Here is a 16,849-nt window from a genome sequence, read left to right as displayed (position 1 = left end):
AATAGAAAGAAAAATAGTGGAAATTCCTAAATGCATTTGAACTAACGCTTGGGGTTGCATGACAATTTGAACATTGGCTTATTTAAATTCTGTCACTAAAGTTTTTAAAGGAAATGATAAAGATATACTATGCTCCCATCCATTAGCATGGTTACTATTTACTCTGTAGAGAATAAGAGAGGAGAGGTGGGAATGGAATATGTATATGTATATATATATTATATATACATAGTTTATACAGAAAGCAAGGGTACTTCTTTGCATAGAACCATGAACACTTTGGGTATCAGTATGTGGAACTCCTCAGTTAATAATACCTTACACTTGAAAAACACATTGTTTGCAAAACACTTTTATTTTTATCACTTTATTTGAGCCTCACACCAATCTAGTAGAAAAGTCAAGTCAGGATTTGGAGTGTTCTTTTTTTGTGCCCACTATATTGATGGATAAACTGAGGCTCAGAAAGAATAAGTTACTTACCCAAGGTCACACGACAACCAATTGTCAGAGCCAGGTCTAGAACTCAGGGGAAGGGTTTATTTCACTACAAAGACATGAAACAGGACATTAAACAAAGAACATCTAAAAAGAATAAGATCTGCAAAAAATTAAGGATAGGGAATCTGGAGGGCCACACTCTCATACTACAACCCAAACTCTCTGCAAGTGTGCCACTCTGATTTAAGCCAACAGGAAAGGGAATTGTAACTTTGACCACAGCCATCTTGTGAGGAGGACCAATGGAATTGAGTTTGCATTTACACAAAGCCAGCTCTAAATAAGTTCACAGGAATAGTCTGCTCCAAAACATCTCTCCTAATGGCCCATTATCCATTATGATGATCTCTCCCTTCCTACTTTTTTTTTTTTAAAGATTTTATTTGTTTATTTTAGAGAGAGAAAGAAAGAGACAGCACAAGTGAGTAGGGGGAGGGGCAGAGGGAGAAGGAGAGAAGCAGACTCCCTGATGAACAGGGAGGCCCTCCCTACCCAGGGCTCCATCTCAGGACCCTGAGATAGTGACCTGAGCTGAAACCAAAAGTCAGAAGCCCAACCAACTAAGCCACACAGGCGCCCCCTCTCCCTTCCTACTTTTATTCCTTCAATTAATATTTTTTACTGGGAAGCTACTATGTGCTAGACATAGCTTAAAATATCTATTCTGTCTAAAACACCTCTTTGGAAAGTTGAAAGGAACACTCTTTTTTTTGAAGTTCTCTTTTCATAGCCTGATGCATGGGTCGGTATTACTTAATCAGAAAACTCCCTCTGGACCTGAGGAGGGAGAAAAAAAGAAAAACTCCAAGAAAGAGATTGAAAGAGATTGACAGCAATGAGCAAGATATGGAATAAGGCTGTGGAGATTAGAAAACATTACCCAGCTTTAGCAGTTGAAGACAAACTTCACCTATAAATTATTTTGTCTTACTGCTCTTCTCAAGGCCCTGGCAATTCAGTCAGAGAAAATAAACTACGTAGAGTCTGACAAAGAGCAATTTCATGGAGAACTATGGTTGCAATTTGCCCTATATTAACTACAATAGGCCTACTTCAGAATCCAAATCCCTTCAGTTCATTCAAATGTAAGAAAGATAAAGTTGATCTGATTCTCAGTCCTGTAACAGACATTTGAGGGGCTACTTACCATTCAACCTCCTTTTAACTCCATGAGAGATTTTCCTTTGTGGAATAGTAATTGGATACTTCAATGGGAAGGAAAGAAACCCAAGTGAAGGTAATATTGATTCTTGAGTACAGACCATGGGGCACAGGCCAACACTATGCATATTTTTGGAAATTTGTGTATCAATGAAGTAAATCAACTAAGTAGCGAGAGATTGAGTCAAGTTCTACTTGGAATTGTTGTGGAGCAAAGCACCATGTGTAAGCATTGTGGGGTCTTAAAGGAAAGGCAGTGGAAGATCCAAGACTGGTAACCGTGTGTCTAACCTGGCACTCTGTTAACCTCGGAGGGTGGACTAGTTTGCTGGGTTGGTGTGGACGGACACTGAACGGAGGTTTCCAGATAGCACCAGTTACAGTAGTTTGGAGAACTGCAATATAAATGGGCTCATTTTGTGTCTGCTTTCACTAAACACTGACGGTTGTCGTATTTATACGTCAATGATAAGAATCAATGATGATTAGCTTCATCTCAAAATCTGATGCTGATAGATTAAACCAAAATCTACTAGTGGTTCCATCCATTTAGATATGCCACAATTTATGGAAAGTTCGTAAGCCTGGTTTTATATTCATTTAGGAAACATATTATCCACAGATAAAACCAGTTACTGTACGTGTCAAATGTTGTAATAGGCTTGAAGTAGAGAAAGAATTAAGATTCCACCCACGCAGCTCACAGTAGAAACACTAGTTTATGAAAAAAAAAAGCTATATAATGTAACAAGTGATTTAATAGTGATGCTACAAAACATAGCATGGTCACAAAGAAAGTGGAACTTAGAGAGGTCAAGAATGGCTTCAAAGAGCTAACTCTGACAGAGGAAATGGGAATTTTCCAGGCAGAGAGGGAAGTGTCATGTGGGCAGAATATACAGTATGAGCAAAAGCACCAAGGTCTGAAATCTAGATGTGGTATCATCAAGTTGGATGAGCGGGTATTTGACGATGGGACTAGAAAGATAGGCAAGACTAGATCATGTCATCCATGCTGAGAACTTTGTATTTTCGCTTACAGTTAACAGGGGACCACTGTGGATTTTAACGAAGAAAATAATATGACCAGATTTGCATTAGGTAAAGATAAGCATGATGTTCTATGCAAGGAGAATTGGAAGAGAGCAAGATGGAGATATGCAGTCCAAGCAAGAAGCTATTGCCTTGGTACAGGTGAGAGGTAATGAAAGTCAGAACCAGGTTATTTGTGATGGAGTTGAAAAGCAGAGGATTGATCCAAAAGCTTTTTACAGAGAATCAAAAAATGTAGTATCTGGACAAGAGGACTGGAAGCAAGGACTGCCTTCAGATTACTCCCAGGTTCCTAGAGCTCAGAAGCTGGGTAGATGGTATTAGAGCATAAGGGTTGGAATCTGGAGGCAGACTAAGTGGTACCACACAGAAGACACAGAGTCTGGTTTTGTACATCATGAGTGCGGGTGTCTCTGAAATACCTAGACCTAGTGATACCCAGAGAGGGCACTAAGGAAAGATATCTGGTCTACAGGTTGGGAAATCACCCTGGTGGTTAAAACTTCCAACATGGATGAGACCACCTAGAATTAGTGTGTTGAATGAGAAGAGAAGTGGATCAAGGTCATTAACAAGAAGATAATTGATATTTGAGGGGAAGAGAGTAAAAAGGTCAGCAAGGAAGACTGAGAAAAGCATATCTGAGAGGGAGGAGAGCCAGGGCTGCTCTCATGGGGGCCAAGTAAGGAAATTCAGGAAGAGAAATGGACAACAATATAAAACGCCAAAGCGATATCAAGTATGATGGAAACAAAAGAGTTCCTGGAGGTGGTGTCTTTTTTAGAATACGAGAACAGAAGCTTTATTAAAATAAATGGAATAGTGAATGAGGAGGAGTGCTAGAGAAGGAATCACCCTTACACCAAAGAACTGCTCACTGACAGTAGGCACACAACGATCCTGACGAATGGGCAATCCAAAGCCAAGACTCGAACCACACAACTTGGAGAGAAAATTTTCTTACATTTGTATTGATTTTGTCTTCACATGAATTTTGTTTAATCCCTCCAAAAGCCCTGTAGGGTCAGCAAGGTGGGGTTTTTGTTTGGTTGGTTTTTATTTATTCTTTTGTTTTGTTTTTTAGTCTCCATCTTATAGGAGGAAACTGAAGCCCAGTATTATGTGATTCATTCAAGATCGCAGAATGAGTAAGTGGCATAAACGGAGGACTCCCAGCACAGTGCTCTTTCCAACACCTCAGAGAATGTTAAGTGGACTTCAATACAATGGTGCAGAGGCAACCGACCACACTTCAGAAATTCAAAAGGGAGAATTGCCACAATCACTTTCTTGATTGATAACAGACACGCTTGGTTGCCTGAATGCCTCTATGATAGCTAATAGGGAAGTGAATAATTAAATGCTGTATCTTCTCTTGAGACAACCTGCGTACATGCATCCTTTGAAATGTTCCTTTCATATTAGAGGAAGATTTTAGACTTGTCTCACTCTATCATTGAGAACAAGGGGAACATTTGGTTAATATATATGTGCTCCTGTTGACCGAAAGACACACCCCCCTTTTTTATGGGGTCAGGTAAAACTGAAGTACGTGGATTAATCAGCCCCAGGCACTGCACTGACAATTTCACCATGACGGAGGCAAAGGATACCCAAGCTACTCTCCCTCTCAGTGAACAGGAGCTCTGCCCTGTTCACTGAGAGGTTTCTGTAGTTTTGCCAACTCAGCAAGAGAGAAAATTAACCCTACACCTTCTTATCCCCATTGCCTCACCCTGGGTGTGGAGGGGGGAACTGAGTTGAAGACTGACAGCATGAAGGAGCTGGGCTCATTGTGTATGCACCCTGGCGCGGCTCAGAAGAAATTACAGTCACTAGATATGAACTCTTTTCTAGATTTACCATGAATTTTCTAAGGTTCTCTGCAAGTCCAGATAATTTGGCAGAAAAAAAAAAGCCCTTAAATGATTTATTCGTCTGTTTAAATTTGGAAATATGTGATAGAAATCACCATTAGAAAAAAAAACCAGTTTCAATTATATTAAGCAGAATGCCTCCATTTAATTAATTTACTTAGTCCCTGGGTGACACTGGGTGTGGCTCAGGAAGATTTAGGAGGAATCCAATTTATCACTAGGCGGAATCGTCTGCACCAAGCAGCAAGGCGGCATCCTTCCACACCTTTCCAACACTGCAAGGGAAAGGCGCAGTGAGGCTGGAATTCCAAACCACAGATCATACTCTCTCAGATAAGAATTATTTGTTTCACGAGGAAAAGAGCAGATGTTGGTGGGATTGAGAGGTGGGGGACAGAGGGGCTACTTGCTTGCACTGGTATTCTTTACACTTCAATTACAATTTAAAATCCTTATTTTTAAACAAAGGAAGCACCTCAGCTTTCTGGCTTTGTGGACACAGATCACATCTTGCAAGTTTTTCATCATCTGCAATACGCATGGTAATTAAGCTATTTAAAGTTAGCCCCAAGACATTTGAAAATCAGAAACCAATAAAATCTCAGGGATTCTTTTATTTTATTCCTTCTTTGCCCACTCCTTTACTATGTTCTCATCACCACCCCACTCCCATTCTCTTCTTCCTGCTATAATAATCCATAGTGGTAATTAATGGCTAATAAAGATCATTTACGCTTTCTTCTCACCCACTGGCCATGTATTACAACACAGAAATCCAAGATTGCTTCTTTATGCGTCTCAAGTGGAAGAGGAAGGAAGTGCAGTCCCTCCAGCCCCCTCCCACGTTTCTGCTGGATTTCATGGGTGTGGCAGAGTTTAGACCTTTGCAGGTTTTTGCCCTTGTTTTATTCCCTGTTAAGGACTAGGATGATGAATAGATGGCAGAAAGATAAACACAATCGGGTTCTGCCCTGAATGATAGAAGATCATTTCACCCACAAGCAGGAAACCTGTGTGAGACTTAAGTACTCATGCTATATAAATGCCAGTCAGTGTAATGTGGAGCCCACGCCCTGAATACACCATTTCCTTCTGTCTGATTTAATGGTATCCTAAATACTGACTTACGTGAATGATACACAACAGTACTCAATAGGGCACATGGCCATTTCACACACAAGTACACATGTATAAAATGCATGGGCAAATATGACAATTTCTATAGCTTTCATTTTCTCTCTTGAATATGATTTATGTGAAAACACATGCGGGCATGTGGGATCTGTGCAGAGTACATGCGTGACTGCTGTACATGAAGTATGCGGATGCTCTACACATTTACATGCGAATTTCTACAATTCCCTAAACACACAATTTCAGCTTTATCACTTTGCACTTCACAGTGAACGCTTGAGGCTGGTAGTGAGATAGAACCCAAGCGAAGGCAGCTGTCCCCCTTTTGGGGAAGGAAATTCTTTTAGCTTCAATTCCCTTTCTAAAATTATGCTTGGTTTCTTTTGTCATAGGGGGTGTGTGTGTACTTGTATGTGTCTACATGGGGTGGCAAAAAGTTGTAAACCGGCGTATTTTTCTATCCAAAATTAAACCTTTTTTAATGAATAGCATTGGCTTCCTTAGGGCTCTGCCTTCCTAAATTTTATTTCCTCAACTCACCAGTGAGGTAACCTCAGAATGTTTCCTTGACAGTATACTTAACCCAGCCACCTGTATCCATTGCGTTTATGTATTAGAATGAAGGAAGACAAGGAAAGGAAATGTCCTGGTTTGAAAAATGAGCCAATGGAAGCATCAATCTCTGGAACCATATAGCAGTTTAGGGAAGTGGTGCATGTAAGACCCCCATGCCCTTTTTCAAACACCCCTACACAAACCGTTACACGCAAAACCCCGGGGTGTCTGCTACTTTTAAAATTTTGTTTGTTTGTTTGCTTTAACTTATTTATTTTTTCCCATGCCTCTCCACCCCCTGTACCCACTGATCTGATATTCTGCTTCTGCTTCCCTTCCCCTTCCTCTCCTCCTTCATCCTCATCGCCACCCACCCCTCCTTCCAGGGCGATGGCTAAATGTGCAAAGCTGGCAGGCTGCTTCTTCTCCACTCCCCTCCACCCCCTTCGGATTCAGCGAGTGTATTACAAATTGCCCAATATCCAATACCTGCACAGGAATAATGCCCAAATCCTATCTCTTGCACCCCACCCCGAAGGCAATCAATCTGCAAAGGGCTTTTTTGACCAAGACCTGCCTCCCCTCCCACGAGTATGCACACACACGCGCACACACACGCACACTCACCCCCATCTCACACCCATTTTTCTCTTTAACCTTCGCCAAAATCACTCAAACATGTTCCAATAAATGTTTGAAAGCTTCATGTGGAGAATGTCGGTTGCTGCAGAATACTGAACTCATCATTCCTCCCCACCCTCAGCCCAATCAAGTTTCTAAAATGTCTTTCAAGAAATAAGTGAGCAATTTGAAATAGAAGAGAAACCTGGGTAGTGGGGGAGGGAGGGAGGAAGGGACGCGGATTCTCACTAAGCTTGTATGTGTCCCTCTTCTGATGAAAATGAGTCACCATGCTTATTATCCAAAATGTTAGTCCGTCTCCGGTCACTGACAATCCCCGGAAAGATGCAAGGGTAGGGAGAAGGGAAAAGACTTGATTTCCAACAGGTAATACCCGGCTCGTCTTTCCCATCCCATCGGAGCCCAAAGCTCCTAGGGGCGTGGTCCACTCTCTCCTCCGACCAGCTGGTGCACAATCGGCTACGGATCTTGGGAAGGGGATTTCCCCCCTCCACACGGCCAATTTCTCCCCCAGCCCCAGTTGTCTTTAGAATCTCTTTTTTTTAAAAAACATCTTCCAAATCGCAGTTTCATTCATTCATTGAAAAATAAATAAATAAATCCTTCACATGTTTTTCCATGAATACCTGCGCCCATCTGAAGCTCATGCATGTACGAAATAAGGCTTCTTCCGCAGCACATGTGAGAAAATTGTACGACAGAACAAGCAACACTCATTACTGAACATGTTTCCTTCGACCCCGCTTTTTGCAAATAATGTAAAGGATTGCCTCCCCATCTTGTAGGTAGAGTCCACATCTTTTCCCCACACCCCTTTCTGTACCCACACCCGCAAAACCAGAGACCTAAAACGCTGAGCACTCGCCAAGAGCCCCCCAAATCTTATTTCTAGCCAAACAAGCATATTTTTTTTTTCCAACCTCATCCTAATTAGTAGCAGCGTTCCCAAACCAGAGCATGAAAGACAGAATGGAATAAAAGCTGGGCTGCAACCATCAGTTACCATATGCTAAGGAAACGCGCGCACCATGGTCAGAGCAGAAGCAGTTAAAATATTTTTTTTCCTGCCTTTACAGGGAAATATTGTAGTCTGGTAATTTCACAACAGCAAGAAGTAAAAATCTTTAGCTCTACCTGTTTGGTTCTTCTCATACAGCACAGCATGGTTGTATCGTCCCTTGCCTTCTTCCTGCCTTCTCTCCTTCCTCCTCTCTCTTTCTTATTCCCCCCCTCTCCACCTCTTTTCTGCTCGCTTGCTCACTCGCTCTCTCGCGCTAGCGCGCTCTCCCTCTCCCTCCCTCCCTCTCTCTCTCCCTCACACACACCAGGGCAGTTAGCAGCAACTGTAAGGTCCACAGCTACTGCTCATCGCACATGCTCGCTCGCTCCCTCTCCCTCTCTCTCTCTGGCTCTCTCCTCTCTCCTCTTGCCTCTCTTCCCCTCTTTTCTCCCCCTTTCCCCCCGTCTGTCTTTTTCTTCCCTTTCTCTTTCTCAGAATTGTTCACTAGCTTTCAATGACTAATCATTTCCCCAGCCCCCACCCCTATTCTAGACAGTCACCCCCTCCCAGTCCCCTGCCAGCCTCATGAATATTTAAACATCTCCAATCTGGACCCAATTACCCACCGACTTTCCCACTGCATTGAGAGGATGGTGGGGTGGGGGTAGAGACGGATATTTCAGCCAGTTCAGGAGATTGGATGGAATGTGTTTTAGGGAAGAGGGGCTTGAGGAACGCTTGTATTTCTTTACTAACTCTTCTCTTTTCCCATATCGTAAGAGCAAAGAACAGCTTAGTCAGACCTGTACCGATATAAGTTATATTTGCTATTTAGATTTTATGTACATTTAATAATTGTGAGGGTTAAGTTCCCTCAAAAAAAAAGAAATAATATGTAAATATCATACACTATGTACACTGTTCTCAGTATTCATATAATCTAAAATACATACATACAAGCTTAAATATGTACAAAGAACATATCTCATATATGCTCCAATATCCTTGAGAAATCCACATGAATATGTAGCATTTTAAACATTCTAAGCACTTTAGTTAAGAAATGATAACTAATGTTTAGGAATTAGCATTCGTATCTAAAATCACACAGTGGTTCTCAATGTACTCATACCTGTTTGAAAATTGGGGTTTCTTCTAATTTTACTTAAAAAGCAGAGCACATTTGGAAAATAAGTCTGTAATACTAATGGTGCCCAAAATGATATTTTACAGTTTGGTCAAGAAGAATAAAAGTAGGGGCACCTGGACGGATTAGTGGGTTCAGTGTCTGCCTTCAGCTCAGGACATGATCCTGGGGTCCTGGGATCTAGCCCCACGTCAGGCTCCCTGTTCACTGGGGAGTCTGCTTCACCCTCTCCCTCTCCTACTCCCCCTCCCCTTGTGGTCTGTCTCTTGCTTTCTCTAGCTCTCAAATAAATAAATAAAATCTTTAAAAAGAAGAATAAAAGTAAACTTAATTGTTGTAAGAGGAAAATATATATCATGATGTCTATGTCTTCAATTCCTTCTATGCTGAAGAATAAAAGTAAACTTAATTGTTGTAAGAGGAAAATATATATCATGATGTCTATATCTTCAATTCCTTCTATGCTGTTTCATAATTCGAGCAGAGGAAAATATGACTTTAAAAAAAGTATATATAACACAATTTTTAGACATATGGTACTGTGTGATCTAGAGAATGTTACAGACCTTCTCTGACCTAATTTTCTAATCTGTCAAATAGGGATTATAATGCCAACAAGTTGTGAGGACCAAATAATATAATGTATGTAAAGCATACATTAGAATGGAGCCATTCTTACTACATAGTAGCTTTATCTCAGAGACTGTACTTTTCTGAAATTTTGGTGGCATTTTTAATTCCAAAGAACTTATCAAACTGTTTCTTCTTGTTCATTATAATCCCCAATTAAACGCCTCACTCTTCCTAGTCTCTCCTAGACACAAGTCTAGTTAATAGATGTCAACCAGTCAGCTTATTATCATACATATTATCAGGATCACTGAGCTTAATAGGTGCTTAGTACATTTTAACAAAATTCAAGGTACATCCATCTCAGAATGGACTATCTCAGAGAGACACCCAAGGGGTGATGGTTATAAATTATCCCCAGAGGTCTTTTTGAGCATGACCTGCTTCAAATCCTTCCTTACTTGCTCTTTTACTCCCATTTGCTTCTTAATTTTCATATTTTATGATAAGAAATGAGTTAAACTCCGAGTTTAATATTTTTTAATGTTATAATGAGTCTACTTAGGGTCAGCTTTCAAAAACAACCTTCTATGGATGTAAGTGTTAGAAGAGGACAAAGAATGGGTAAGAAATGGCTCCAACAGAGACATTCCAGTTGCGGATGACGGATGAGGATGGTTTTACCTGCCTGCCTGGGGCTGAAGAGTGGAGAAGAAAGGAAACCGAGGAGGTGAGGACAGGGAGCAAAGGAGAAGCAATTGCTTCTTTTGGTGTTGAAACAGACACATCACTTCACTGATAAGATCATTTTGTCAACTATGGCAACCTAGTTGGCCACAGACAGGGCCCAACTCCTTTCCTTTTCAATGCACTCCCCTCTGCCCTCCCAATTATATCTCATTTTCCCTTTTATTTTTTGGAAGGGACCTTGGAAACAACATGACATAATGAAGTCAGACAGAGCCTAGAGCTCAAAACCAGGCATAGGCACGGACGAGCTCTGTGACTAAATGCATTATACCATCCTCTTGGCACCAGTTTCCCTGGTGGTACGTGATGTTTCAACAATACCCAGAATGAGGGAGGTGTGATCGTTAATCCCATTTTGATAGGGCTACTAAAACTAAGTGAATTAAGTGCCTAGCCTCGGTCACACAGCTAATAAGAGGTAAAGCTAGGACTCCAAAACCCTCTTAACCACTCAGCTACATGGCATTCAGTGGGCCTCTACACCTCATTACCTCTGGTCCTCAGGGGATTAGAAGATGCAGTGGAAGTTTTTGTGTTGAAATGACACCAGCATTCTGCAAGGTCCACATAACAGACCCAGCCATTACCTCAAGAGCCACGGAGAACAAACTGATACCCTCATCCAACAGCAAGCGCTCTGTTTACTTCTGACCAAACATCACATACTTCAACCACCCTCAGGAGCCTCAGTATTTAGGTCCTCGCCATTCTGAATGTCTCCCTCTGGACATACTACATTCAGTCAAGGAACCTCTAAAATTACTTTCCAGAAGGGAGCTCAGAATTCCAAATTCAGTTTAAGTATTATGGAATCAATTCCAATACATTTTTCCCCCTGAGCAACAGAGGTTATAGAATGGTAAGAGAGTGAGAAGGAGAAAAGCACACACTGATCTGATCTTGGCAAATAATAAAATAAAATAAAATAAAATAAAATAAAATAAAATAAAATAAAATAAAATAAAATAAAATAAAATAATAAAATAAAATAAAACCAGTATTGTCCTTATCTCCACCAACCAACTATTCAGTGGAGTCACTGATCCTTATCGTCTTACAACCAGTCCCAGAAAATGCCTAAGCTTAAGCCCCATGGTTGAAGCTTATGTAATTTTAATTGGCANCCAGTATTGTCCTTATCTCCACCAACCAACTATCCAGTGGAGTCACTGATCCTTATTGTCTTACAACCAGTCCCAGAAAATGCCTAAGCTTAAGCCCCATGGTTGAAGCTTATGTAATTTTAATTGGCAAGTTAACTCATGAGACTGTCAGGTTAGGCAGTAACATCATTCTAGAAGAGGGTGAAGAGTGGTGGAGGCCAGGTGCCAGTTCTACCCTCAGACCTCTTTGAACTTCATACTAAAGTTATATTGTTTTCATAATAAACCTGGAAGTCTCCAGGCTTTACAAAGGGCTCTGTCAGAGTGTGTCATTTTAGGAAAAGGACTGGCACTTGAGAGAAGAGTGTTGGCAGTGCAGGTAGAAAATATGTTCATCTTTTTACTCCCCCTTTCAGGAGCCTTTTTTTTTTTTTTACTTTCAGTCTTAGCTTTTTACCTGCTGTATTCTTGTGGTATGGCTGCCATAACAAAATACCACAAACTGTGTGGCTTAAACAATAGACATTTATTTTCTTACAGCTCTGGATGCTGGAAGTCCAACGGCAGGACTGGTTTCCTCTGAGGGCTCTACAGGAAGTATCTATTCCAGGCTTCTCTCTGTGGCTTTGTAGATGGCCACCCTCTTATTGCCTCTTCACATGGTTGTCCAATGCACTTGAATCTTCCCTGTGTCTCTGTATGTCCAAATATCTTCTTCTCAAAGGACATCAGTCATGTTGGGTTAGAGCCCACTCATATGACCTCATTTAACCTCAATTACCTCTTCAAAACTCCTATCTCCAAATACAGTCCCATTCTGAGGTACTGGTTAGGGCTTCAACATATCGCTTTTGAAGGACCCAATTCCACCCATAACACCTGCATTCTCCATCAGTACTTTTGGATATCACTTACTTATTCAACATTTTCTGTGTTACAAAAACATCCTGCCCTCAAGGAGATACACACATATGTGAAAAGCAAAACAAATGCTGTTTGGACAAAACATGGTTCAATGTCAAATGTGTGTTACAAGAATTTAGAACATAAGAGAAATCTCCATGGAGTAGGGTAGACCTTCTATTTCGTGATTAGGATTTGGACAAGTACAGAAGACATGATGAGTTTTAGAGAAGAGGAAGGGGTCACACTGGAAAAGGTAAAATGTACAACCGATCACTGCATGATCAAGGGATTGTCAATATGCAGGAGAGGGGCAGTTGTAAAGGAGGGTTGTAAGACAGAACCTTAGAAGGGCCAGCCACACCCAGATGGGAAGAACCTCACGGGTCAGGCAAAGGGGGTGTATTAGTGTCCTAAGGCTGCCATACAAATTTCCACAAACTTGGGGGCTTAACATAACATAAATTTATTCCTTCAGGGGCACCTGGGTGGCTCAGTCAGTTAAGCATCTGCCTTCAGCTCAGGGCATGATCTCAGGGTTCTGGGATCAAGCCCCGTATCGGGCTCTCTGCTAGGAGTGGAGCCTGCTGCTCCATCTCCAAAAATCCCCCCCGCCACTTGTGCACTTTCTCTCTCTCAAGTAAATAAATTAAATCTTTTTAAAAAATATTCTCTCACATTTCTGGGAGTGCAAATTTAAAGTTAGCAGGATTAGTTCCTTCTGGAGTCTCTGGAGGAGAATACATTCCATACATTTCTCCTAGTCTCTAGTGGCTATGGGAAGTCCTTGGCATTCCCTGGTCTGAAGATCCATCACTCCAATCTCTGCCTCCATCTCCACATGGGATTTCCCTTCCTCTCTCTTTCCCTATTTTTATAAGGCCACCTGTCATTGAATCTAGGGTCTACTCTAAATTCAGGATGATCTCATTTCAGGATCCTTCAATTAATTATATCTGCAAAGATCCTTTATCCAAGTAAGGTCCCATTCACAGAAGTGGGGGTTAGGATTTAGATAGTTTTTTGAGGAACACAAGTCAACCTACTACAGGGGATTAGACATAAGGTTTGTATAGGAATAGTTTAGACAATACCTGTGGTAATGTTGTGTAGCATGGAATAGAGAAGGGAACCCTGGGACTTGGTGAGAGAATCATGGCATTGTTCTTTCTAATGCCTAGTTCAGGGAGGAAAAGTGGAGAAAAAATGAACTGACACTCACTGAGTGCCTAGTATGTTCCAGGTATCACATATATCGTACTCTCCATATTTTGCCTCATTCACCTCACAAAACAATCTCCTGGGGGAAGAGAAAGATGGGAGAACTGAAAGTGGTTTGGAGATTGGGTCTGAGCAGCCTGGAGAATGAAAATACCAAACCCAGATGTGAGGAGATCCAGAAAAAAGGCTGATACTGTGAGGGAGGTGATGAGTCAGTTCTGAAAGCATTCATTTTCAGGAAGCATTGACAGTTTCAAGAGTGTCGCAGGATCAGATTGTAAGAAGGAAGACTCAGAAGTTGTCGGAGCCTGCCAAAGGTTTCCATGCAGATATGGCTACATCGGGATCCAGGGAGAGGCAAGCCGCTATGAAATGATGTCACCACATTAATTAGGCTGGTAGCATTTCAGTATGGCCTCACTGCCAGAATTCTTCCTGCTTCCTGCAGACAGACAAGGACCTGGATGATTTCTAGGGCCCTCTAAATCTCTATCCATCATTCCAAACTTGCCTCAAATCCTCTCAGAATTTCTCCTTCCAGTGCACTGGAGGCCATTCGAATCTGTGAGTAGCCAATATCCTAGAACACAGAAATCTCAGTGAGGGAACCATGTGCTGGTGGCACGGGAGGAGAGGAAAGACATGTGGCCCGTAAGCTAAGACTCAGTAGCCACGCAGCACCTGAGCAAGTTTGTGATTGTCTGAGTGAACAAGTCTAACTCGGCGGCTTACAGAGTGTATTAATAGAAGCCGATGTGAAAAATTCCATCAGGTTGCACAAACCTCCACCACCAACACAGGATCAGGGGCTGAAATGAGAGTTTCATTTGATTTGGTCATGAAAAGAACCACAGAATGTTTCACATACTTCTCTATTCCCCCTGAAGTTTTGTGATAGCTTATTTGCCAACCTGCCTCCTCCCTGTAATGCACATTCCTGGATGGCAAGCACCATGAATGACCTTTTTTTTTTTTTTTTTTTTAGTCTCAGGGATTGAATTTAGTGATTCATCAGTTGCATATAACACCCAGTGCTCATTACATCAAGTGCCCTCCTTAATGCCCATCACACACCTCCCCTCCAGCATCCCTCAATTTGTTTCCTATAGTCAAGAGTCTCTTATGGTTTGCCTCCCTCTCTGTTTTTATCTTATTTTATTCTTCCTTCCCTTCCCCTTTGTTCATCTGTTTTGTTTCTTAAATTCCACATATGAGTGAAATCATATGGTATTTGTCTTTCTCTGACTGCATGTCTTAGTTTTGTTTTGTTTTTTAATTTGTTTCTAGTGTCTTCAGCAGGGGTATAGGTAGGTTTTATGGGACCTAAACCTTATGATTTAGGGGAGACTTCCTTAAGAAAATGAATATAATTAAGTATGAAAGTGGGTATTTATTTGGAATAAGAAACCACAACAAGTTTTATATATATATATATATATATATATATATGATTTTTACCATAAATATCACAAATTCAGAAAAATAAATGTAATATTTTAAAATAACTGCCTGACATATCTCTGTAATTCCTACATTGTTGGCTACATGTTCTCTCATCATCTCTTTGTAAAACAATGACTTTGTCATGTAATATTCTAAAGGAGAATGGAAAGATAATGTAATCTTTCCTCTAACATAGTTGATTGGGTTTGTTTTTTTATTCTTGATAGGTGGGGGCCTTAAACCATTAGATGGCACATACAGTTGTGTTTTTGGTAAAGGGCACAAGCACAGGAATTCTGAGAAATTCCAAATAATTGCTCTGGAAAGAGAAAAAATATGCATGGTACATTTATAAATTATGAATTATTAATTATGTGGCATTATCAAATTTATTCCTAACAGAAAAGAACTTCGGTTTTGGTTAGGCTTTGGTGAAAACTGAATCTCTCACATTAAATTTTATATAGCTGATGATTGGAAAAATTTCCCACAGACTACATTTCAAATCTTGTTTCTCATCTTTACCACATGACTCAGGCGCTATGTGACATAAGCCAAGTGATGTTTGTATTTGAATTCAACCTCTGGTTCTGCACTTCAGGTTACCATGCCCAGTGAGTTGGCTCACTGTATTCCTTAGAGCCATAAATGGCTAGCAGTAACTTAACTGTACATAAAAGCCCTGAAAAGAAACATAAATATATCCCATTAAATCCAATCTAAATGTAACACCAATACAACCGCATCTTACCCAGTTCCCAGAACTGCCCACAGCCACTCAACACAACCTGACACGAGGGTAAATGTTGCCGAGGGGAAGTCTGAGTGGAAAGAGACAGAAGCTGAATGGGTTGTTATTAAAATATCTTACTATTTCAAAAAAAATTTTTTAAAGATTTTATTTATTTATTTGACAGAGAGAGAGACAGTCAGCGAGAGAGGGAACACAAGCAGGGGGAGTGGGAGAGGAAGAAGCAGGCTTCCAGTGGAGGAGCCTGATGTGGGGCTCGATCCCAGGACTCTGGGATCACACCCTGAGCCAAAGGCAGATGCTTAATGACTGAGCCACCTAGGCGCCCCTATTTTAAATTTTATGCAAATGTACAGACTTGTGGCTTATGGCCCATGTGAGTGGGGAACCCTAATGCTTAAGCTGAATTAGCTTCTGGTTTCTAGTATTGACACAGAGCCATTAAGTCTTCAAAAAACAGTTGTTAAAGAATAGGAGGGTGGGAGAAAGGGAGAGAAGGGAAAAAAGGAGGCGAGAAGGGGGAAAAAGGAGTCGAGAAGGGGAAAAAAAGAGGGAAGAAGGCTGTTTGAACTAAATTTCCAAACATTAACTTTCAGGATCCCCATTGTTTTAATCTGTAATTGTGATTTTTGTTCTATGCAGACATGGCTTTGTTTCTCACCAGCTCCACACATATCCTGAATTTGTCCCATTCTAAACTTCCTTCTGGAGTGTACATGGCTTGGAGAAATGGCAAAATGCAGCCTTCCTGGTGGGGTCCAAACATGAGGCTCCACATTTGTCTTCCATTAAATGTTAACTGCCACTATGTGGGGAATCAGAGAGGTATCCTCCAAAGACTATATCCCCAAACTCATCACCTTTTATCCTCTCCCATGTCTTGTGATACCTCTTTTACTATTTTTTNACATTTGTCTTCCATTAAATGTTAACTGCCACTATGTGGGGAATCAGAGAGGTATCCTCCAAAGACTATATCCCAAAACTCATCACCTTTTATCCTCTCCCATGTCTTGTGATACCTCTTTTACTATTTTT

General features: G+C 41.0%; 1 protein-coding gene across 3 annotated transcripts in view; it reads right to left on the bottom strand.

Annotated features, from left to right (window-relative positions):
• The window catches only part of GAP43 (growth associated protein 43), a 163,159-nt gene that overhangs the window by 98,439 nt on the left and 47,871 nt on the right, over positions 1-16,849 (bottom strand). The window contains exon 1 of one of the 3 annotated variants that reach the window (XM_034658838.1): positions 8,058-8,370. The exons of the other annotated variants lie outside the window; for them this stretch is intronic. Coding sequence (XP_034514729.1) covers positions 8,058-8,087 — 30 coding nt within the window. The 5' untranslated portion in view covers positions 8,088-8,370. Of the gene's footprint in view, positions 1-8,057; positions 8,371-16,849 lie in introns of those variants that run through there. 3 annotated transcript variants of the gene reach the window in all.

The sequence above is a fragment of the Ailuropoda melanoleuca genome, chromosome 1 (assembly GCF_002007445.2).
Source record: "Ailuropoda melanoleuca isolate Jingjing chromosome 1, ASM200744v2, whole genome shotgun sequence".
Taxonomy (NCBI): domain Eukaryota; kingdom Metazoa; phylum Chordata; class Mammalia; order Carnivora; family Ursidae; genus Ailuropoda; species Ailuropoda melanoleuca.
This window is presented reverse-complemented; position numbering and strand designations above follow the sequence as displayed.